The following is an 8,086-nucleotide window of genomic DNA, read 5'->3' as shown; positions in this document are numbered from 1 at the left end:
TTAAAAAAAAAAAACCCCCCCCCCCCCCCCCGCTAGCTAATGCATAAGAGGTGCCGACCTTGGCATGAAGTTTTAAAACAAACATACTATTTTCAGTAAATGTAGCTAACTGTATTACTAATATTGATAGGATACAGACTTGTATGTATTCTCTAAACCATTGCTCTACTAAGCTCTCTCAGTTTCTTTAGGTAATATGTGGAGGATGGTATTCAGAGGAGATATGACACAAGTGATGCTGTTGCCTACTCTCTTGTCATGTTAAAACTGCTTCAGTTGCATTCCTGAAAGTTTGCTTCAAGTTAAAATATGCAGTGCTGTTTTTATTATGCCCCTCTGAATACATCACAGTGGGCACATCTACACATTTGTTAATGCACCGTGATTATGGCGCATCAAATTTAGTACCTCTAATTACAGGTACTGCCTTTAATACACTGTAATTGGAGCTACTGCAGATTAACACAGACAAGTGTTTCTTATGTGATGCTGACGAGCAGTAGATTAATTCTCTTGCATATTAATGCAGTTTTTGCCAGCTGTGCTAATGCACAGTAGTTATTCTACTGCAACATGAGTGTCTCGTGTAGACGTGCCCAGTGTAGTCTAAGCATTAATTTACTAACTTTTAAATGTCATCCTGTGGAAAAGCAAATACGTAACAATAATTATTTTCAGCTGTTTAATTTGCAACCCTAGATATGAGATTAAGACCTATTTCTCTCTCTCTTTCTACAGGGTGAATCGGTGAAATACTTCCTGGATAATCTGGATCGGATTGGCCAGCTGGTGAGGCATAACTTTATATCCCACTGAGGTTAAAGTTAGAGTATGCAAATTTGCAGACGCTATAGTTTAATATCCCAGTTGAAAAACTGTAATAAAAGAATTGCATGCTCTAATTTAGAAAATCATGGCATCTTGAAGCATATTAAAACCTGACCTGTGAAACTTGGCTGATTTTTAAAATTTAAGCTTCACTTTTTGCATTGACAAATGGTAAGAAGGAATACAGCTTGTGTGTTTACACACATCTCTCTCCCTTTCTCTCTCCTCCCACACAGTGTCGGGAGCAGGAGCACACCCAGTTTTATACTGCCTGGAACATTCGTGGGAAACTTGTACCATGTAGTTGCTGCTGCCTAACCATGGCTTGTTATATTAGTTGCTAATGTTTAGAGTAGCAAAAAAAGAAAAAAAATTAGGTTCTTGCAAGGCTCAAAGAGAGGAAGAGTGAAATGCCTTCTGGGTTATCACTTGCAGTCTTCTGAAAAGGAGAACAGTGAAAAAGGAATTTGCAGGCCCAGTACATAGTGGTGACTGGCCAGTCAGTATGTGTAATAGAATTTCGCTTAATGCTTGTTAATAAGCATCCGCTTCAAGAAAATGCTTTGGCTTACAAAACTGTTTAACATCTTGAAAACAAATGTATTGGTAGATTCAGTTTTAAAACAGGCATTTAATGTGGTGGTGGATGTCTGCATTCCAAATTGGTAGTCATTTTGTGGGCAAGAATATCCTAAAGATGAAAAAGTTTTTGGTCAGGAAATTAGAGAGTTGAATTTATAGATGCAGAATGATGTTTTGAAGGAGTTTAATGGGCCTACAGACTTGTTTCATCAGGATCTTCCAGGAGCAGCTTCTCAGTATGTGTTCGTTGGTCAACAAGTCCATTATTTTGGACTTAATTTTCAAGTTCTTTACCTAGGCACTGAACATTTAGCTCTTAAACTAGAGCCTCTTAGAACATCAGCATTATTAGTCGTCATAACACAAAAATAACATGTCATTACACTTCAAATGCTAGCTAATAGTTCATATTTTAAAATGGTAAACAGAGACATTTGCCACTCTTCTTGTTTTTTTTACAGAATTATTTACCAAGCAAGCAAGATATTTTGCTGGCTAGGAAAGCTACCAAGGGAATTGTAGAGCACGACTTCATCATTAAAAAAATACCTTTCAAGATGGTGGATGTGGGTGGACAAAGGTCTCAGCGGCAGAAGTGGTTCCAGTGTTTTGATGGTATAACTTCAATTCTGTTCATGGTCTCCTCTAGTGAATATGATCAAGTTCTCATGGAAGACAGGCGCACAAACAGACTGGTGGAGTCCATGAACATCTTCGAGACAATAGTCAATAACAAGCTGTTCTTTAATGTTTCTATCATCCTGTTCCTCAATAAAATGGATCTTCTTGTAGAGAAGGTAAAGACTGTCAGCATTAAGAAGCATTTCTCGGACTTCAGGGGTGATCCTCACCGGCTAGAAGATGTTCAACGTTACCTGGTGCAGTGTTTTGACAGAAAAAGGCGAAACCGCAGTAAGCCACTCTTCCATCACTTCACCACTGCCATAGACACTGAAAACATCCGCTTTGTGTTTCATGCTGTGAAGGACACAATCCTTCAAGAGAATCTGAAGGATATCATGTTGCAGTGAAAGAGTGCAGCCTTGTTTTATTGCAGTCTACCAGAGTTATAGCTCAAAGTTGGGTTTTTTTGTTCTGTTTTTGTTTTTATCTTCGTGGCCCTTGCGTGTGGTTTAAGACCCATGCTATTTACTTGGCTCAGGAATGCTGTAAATTAGCCAGTCCGAACAGGCGCTATAGGCAGAAGAAATCAAATAATCTTAGCTACTGAATCATTTGAACTAATGACACTACTGAAAAGTGGCCATTGTAGGTTTGATGCCCAGTTGGAATACTGAATAACAGTTACCTTCTGCCTTTATAGAATCATCTAATTTCTTTGACAAACCATGTAAGGAAGACACTTTTTAATGGAAATTACTCTGTAAGGACAGTAGCCATACAAACTGCCTTTCTCTGTAGTTAGAAGGTGCTGAATTCATCGGTCTGATGTAAATCATAACAAGATTGGTAGTTGTATTGAAAAATAAGCAGCAAGTTGATCAAAATTTTACACCCAATCCTTAAACACATAACCGGATCTGAATGCGTATGCAGTGTTTGCCAAGGATCTGGAGTCCCTTTGCCAAGGTGGATGCACACGTCTTGTCTGAAGATCTCGCATCTGTATCCAAAAACAAAAGTCTAGGACTGTGTAAAGGAAAGCCAGCAGGCAAGTTTGGGGTCAAATGAAGAACTAAGGCCTGGCTGATGTGGACAAAGTTTTATTTTGCACTACGTGTACTGTGTTTTACATCTATTGGGAAACTGACTTCAGTAGTACAGCTTTGAGGCCTCTACTAGAATATTTGACCACACAACTGCACTTAGTGGGTGCTCTAGTTCAGTGTTGAATTTCTAGAAATTTCACTTTTCTCTCACCTGCAGTTAGCAGTATTTGTAAAGCTCCCATCTCAGATGGCAGGGCTTTATCTCTCTTCAAAGTATGGCAGCTGATTTAAGCTTTGCAAAAAAAAATGGTTTTGGTAGTACAGCAGCTGCTTGATCCGTTCCTAACAGCTTACCTTTATAGGAAAACCGAACACACTATAGAGATCCCAATTCTACAGCTGCACTGATTATATTTGCGCAGCAGGACTCTGCTGTAAAACTAGCCCTTAATCTGTCTCTTAGTGGGATCGTTAACCTATCTTAATGCACATATAGTTTATAAATAAGCAGTCAAGTCTAGAATTGCCCATTTTAGGCGAGTGTGTGTGTGTGTGTGTGTGTGTGTGTGTGTGTGTGTGTGTGTGTGTGTGTGTGTGTGTGTGTGTGTGTGTGTGTATGAGTGAAATTGCAAGAGGCTGTGAATAATGTTGATGTGAACTGTTCAATTCCTAGCTCCCTAAACTTTTGTAGTTACCTGTCAGGTGCCTTTCTTTGTGTACAAATACTTCAAACTTGTCTGCTACAATGAGGTACATGAACAAAATTCAGATCTGCCTTTATTTCAGTGCTGAAGTGTTGTCTTTCAGGGAACTTTCGAACTCATGTTTACTGTGCAATTGGTACCATTATATTTGTTCTGTAATAACATTTTAAGGGCTGCCTCCACCTGTACTAAGTCAGCAATATCCCTTTGAGTCTTATCCCCTTTGAGGCTGGAATGGTATGTCAGAATAAGCAACCATAACTGCTGCAGTTAAATCTCCTGGGAAATGTTTTTCTATAAAGAACTCCAGGACAGGGTCCTGTTGTGTTTTTTAGCTTGGATAAAATCTGGAATCCTGTTTCCTTTGTGGTTTGCAGAAGTTCCTATCAGGATTTGATTTGTGAATAGAGCTTCCTAGTGCAGAAAAATACTTGTCGTTTTCTTTCTGCAGGCCTCAGGAGTGGGAAAGGATGTGGTGGCGTTAGTGCTGTATAATGCAAATAAAATGTTGGTAAAGTAAACTGGTAAGGAACTGCAGACAAAAATCTATTTCTGTTAAAATTACACTTCTTCTACATGGCACATTTAAACAGCAATTAATTGCTTTAGTAAGAAGTCTCATTTCCCAGGACCAATTTTTTCTTTTTTTTTTTTTCCTCTCAACTATAATTAGCAATTTGTTAACTGAGAGGGGGCAAGTCTCTGTCCCATTGGGAGTATTCTGCAGTGGTTTAGGTGAGAGAACTGCTTGAGCTGTTACATTTTGGAAAGGTAAATGCTTTTAACATGAACTGATACAAATAGCAGCTAGGGGATCAAGTGAAATGTATTTTCCCTGAACTTGTCCATTCATTATTTGGTTAAACTAGATGTAAAGACTTTTTTTTGCTTTAGCATTCAAGTATAGACTTTACCAGCAGGAGCCTCTGCTCTACAGAGGACTTCAGGAGGCAGTGAAGTAACCTCACGTCCCAGTTGATTTTTTTTTTATTTTTATATGCGTCTGCTGCGCTATTTCACAAGTGTTCTGGATGGGAAAATGTGCTTGCTTAAATTATTTGATAAAACATTCCCTTTAATATTTTCCTAGAGGTGTTTGTTTTACATATGAAATCTACTGTAATTTTTAATTAAGAGACTGAATTATTCATTTAATGAGTGCTTAAAGTTTTGTATTCTTGGTCTCCTTATCTCTTTAAAAGAACTAAAAAGCAAATAAATGCAGTGTATAGTTTGTAAGGTAACGTTTAACTTACTATAGTTGCACCCTGAAAAGTGTAATCCTGGGTTTCCCATGTATAATCTTGACAGTTTGATAACAAGCTGGTTTAATTTACTAGTAAATAGCCATTCCTTCTGGCATGATGTGGCTGCTTTGCACTGTTATGTTAGCATGTAGGGATCCAAGAGGATCACTTCAGCCCCACTTTCCTCCTGATGCAGTGAGGGGCATAGCTCCAATGCATCTAGTTGTCATTGATGCCCAGGTACTGTTCAGCCCTTTGGGCTGCTTTGACTGTAATCTGGGGGTATTTCTTCACACAGCTGGTCCAAGAGCAGGGAACTGCCGAGGAACTTTTCTTACTCCACAAATCAAGATTGCAGTGCATCCCTCTCAGCTTTGGTAGAGGATCTGGTGTGGTTCTCATGGTCGGTGCCCTTGGGTTTCCTAAGATCTGAATGCTCTCCATAGATCTGTAATTAAGCCTTCTGTCTTGAGCAGTACTTCATGATCATCAGGGATCTGGGTTTTCCATTTTTCCTGCATGGGGAAAAAAGTGGATTTTCCCCTTTTGCAAACAGCCTTCTGCAGGCTGACAAGCGTTCCAGCCTGCAATGAGCTGCTTGCCTAAAGAGTGCAAAACCCAAGCCCTGTCCAGAGGGCAGGGCCAGGGCTTACTCAGACTCATTTTGCCTCCCACAGCCTTTGGGGTAAATAGGGCCTGGAGGAGTCAGGGTGGGGGGCAGCTGGGGCCTCCTCTGGCAGGCCTGGGGTGGGGCAGGGGGCTGCGGGTTGGGTACGAGGGGCACCAGCAGGGTGCCACAAAGCAGGTTGGGGGGGAGGAGCTGCAGCTGGACCCACATTCTGGTGAATGAAGGGGGTAAAGGGAGCTCTTTTTTTTTTTTTTCTCCCCATGGAAAAAACCAAAATCAAAGGCCAAAATATGCAGGTATTTACACTTTATTTTATTATAACGATTGAGGCACTGGTAGGCTTCCAAATTGCTTTAAAATTGTAAATATATCAATAAAATAAATTCATCTGATACCTATATGTATGGTGGCATTTCATTTCAGTCATGGAAAAATGTAGATTTGGGTTTTTTTATCAGAATTTTGGCATTTTTTTAACAATGAAAACCAGTATCCTTGATGATCATTGACACTCCCTGCAGTTGGTTGACAAGCTTGATATTGGAGCTGACTGTGAAGGTGCTACATAGCAAGAGCTGTACAAATTCATTAACTTTATCAAAAGCAATCACAGCGGCTTTGGGTACACATGTGGAGAACTTGGTCTAGCTGCTTTTTCTGTGGTTATGGTTTTAAAAAGAGAGAGACTGGAATAGGGTAAGCCTAGAAGTTATGATATTTCACTGACTGCTGCAGGGAGTCCAGCACATGGCTGTTTTTGCTTTGAACCTAGTACATTTGATGCACAGTTCAAATATCTTATGAAAGCAGTCTACAGAGGCAGCCTGTATTGGGTAGATCTGCAACTTAGGCAAACTTTGTCCCAGAATGTTTTGGCCAGATACAGTGGGACTTAATTGAAGAATTTCAGTGGAAGACCACAGCAGTCACCCCAGCAGGTTCTTCACTTGCTGGATTCTGGATTAATAAATGTTGTTTAATTGGCAAATTATATTTACCTGGCTAAGAACTACTTAAATACACACGCTGCTTTTTCACCACTGGATTATCCAGAGCTACAGTCCAGCAAAGCCAGAAGTCTGTAATTAATTTACTAATGCTGAATTCAAGCAGCCAAACTTGATCTCCTGCTCAGTTCTCTTATAAGAAACCAGTAGTAGCTTTATTTTCCACTGACATCCTGGAGACCACTTGCAGGTAAACACAGCTGGGCAAGAAAGCTCTTTTAGGAACTTTTGTTGAGCTATTGTTCCAAGTATCCAAGTAGGCAGGAAACAGTTTTTCCTGTAACCCATAATCAGATGGAGGATTTGAATGTATCTTTAAAAAAAATCCAGATCTCTTCACTGTTCCTCTTGTGTCACTTGTAAATCATTGACAGGGTTGTTCCATGTGTGGTGTCTCCTGCAAGGACAAAGAGAGGAAATGCTTACAGCATGTTAAAGGAGGCAACCCTTATGTAAACTAGCAGTAAATAAAACAGTGACAGATTAGACGCTTGTACTAAACAGAGCTTTATTATCCTGTATCTTCAAAATGGTGAGCTTGGCACAAGACACCTTTGTCATGGGTAGTTACCACTCTCAAAAAAGCTGACCAGGAAGTTGTACCCTGAGCCAACTACATTTTGGGGGCAGTTAGTATTCCAGAATTACCAAATGATTTACTTGGTGGATTGGTTTTAAATGTTGGATTGTTTACTTAAAAGCTTACTTTACGGTTGTATTTAAGTGACGCATTTAATAGGTCAGTGCTGTTTTTAACAAGCCATTAAACCAGACTCCTGAGATGTGGAGGGAGCCAAGAGGTCTTGACAATGAAAGTTTAATGGAGTTAAGCATAACAGCCACTCGACTTTAAATTACAGCTCCTTAGGATGTGTCTAGTTCCCATCAACGTTAAACATCTGATTCCCATTTCATACAATACAGCGGAGCAGAACTGAGCGTGTCGACTTTATGTAATTACACGTTTAAAAGTCTCCTGTCAAATCTTGAGCGAGGCTCAAACGTATCCAAAGGAGCTTCTGAAGCCAGCCCCTCCTGCCAGCTTTTTTAAAGCTAACAATGGGTTAACAATGCTGGCTGAGGTTCAGTCGGAGTTGGGAGCATTTGTAGTTCAGAGGTTCTGGTTTGGAAGGAGCTCTGGGAGTGTGGGAGGAGCTCGTGAAGCTGATTATGTGCCCATGCAGGCTACAGTTTCACTGTGCTGGAGCCCCGACAGCAGCTGAAATGGAGTCCTTGGTGTGAAAAGCAGCCTCCCATCAATGCATTTGCAGCACTAATTCCTGTTTTCAGGGGAGGGGTGTCACAAGGATTGTAGGGGGCTATGCAGGCAATGAGAAGGTGTCACATTTTGATGGAGTTTTAATTTTTCTAGTTCATGTCTTGTGCACAGGCTTTTTCCTTCCCCCCTCCTTTCCCCTCC

At 40.4% G+C, this 8,086-nt stretch overlaps 1 protein-coding gene and 1 long non-coding RNA gene across 2 annotated transcripts in view; both read left to right on the top strand.

Annotated features, from left to right (window-relative positions):
* The window catches only part of GNA12 (G protein subunit alpha 12), a gene marked incomplete at its 5' end in the record, with an annotated part of 68,172 nt that extends 64,769 nt beyond the window's left edge, over positions 1 to 3,403 (top strand). Inside the window, 2 exons of the mRNA XM_019512614.1 lie at positions 739 to 789; positions 1,872 to 3,403. Coding sequence (XP_019368159.1) covers positions 739 to 789; positions 1,872 to 2,441 — 621 coding nt within the window. The remainder of the gene's footprint in view (positions 1 to 738; positions 790 to 1,871) is intronic.
* A 2,668-nt stretch (positions 3,404 to 6,071) lies between these two features.
* LOC109294544 overlaps positions 6,072 to 8,086 on the top strand; it is a 10,580-nt gene continuing 8,565 nt past the window's right edge. Inside the window, exon 1 of the long non-coding RNA XR_002096548.1 lies at positions 6,072 to 8,004. This is a non-coding gene — a long non-coding RNA (uncharacterized LOC109294544). The remainder of the gene's footprint in view (positions 8,005 to 8,086) is intronic.

Source organism: Gavialis gangeticus, unplaced genomic scaffold (assembly GCF_001723915.1).
Source record: "Gavialis gangeticus isolate Ggan-Ray unplaced genomic scaffold, GavGan_comp1, whole genome shotgun sequence".
Classification (NCBI taxonomy): domain Eukaryota; kingdom Metazoa; phylum Chordata; order Crocodylia; family Gavialidae; genus Gavialis; species Gavialis gangeticus.
The sequence above is the reverse complement of the archived record's forward strand: the minus strand, read 5'-3'. Positions and strand labels throughout refer to the sequence as shown.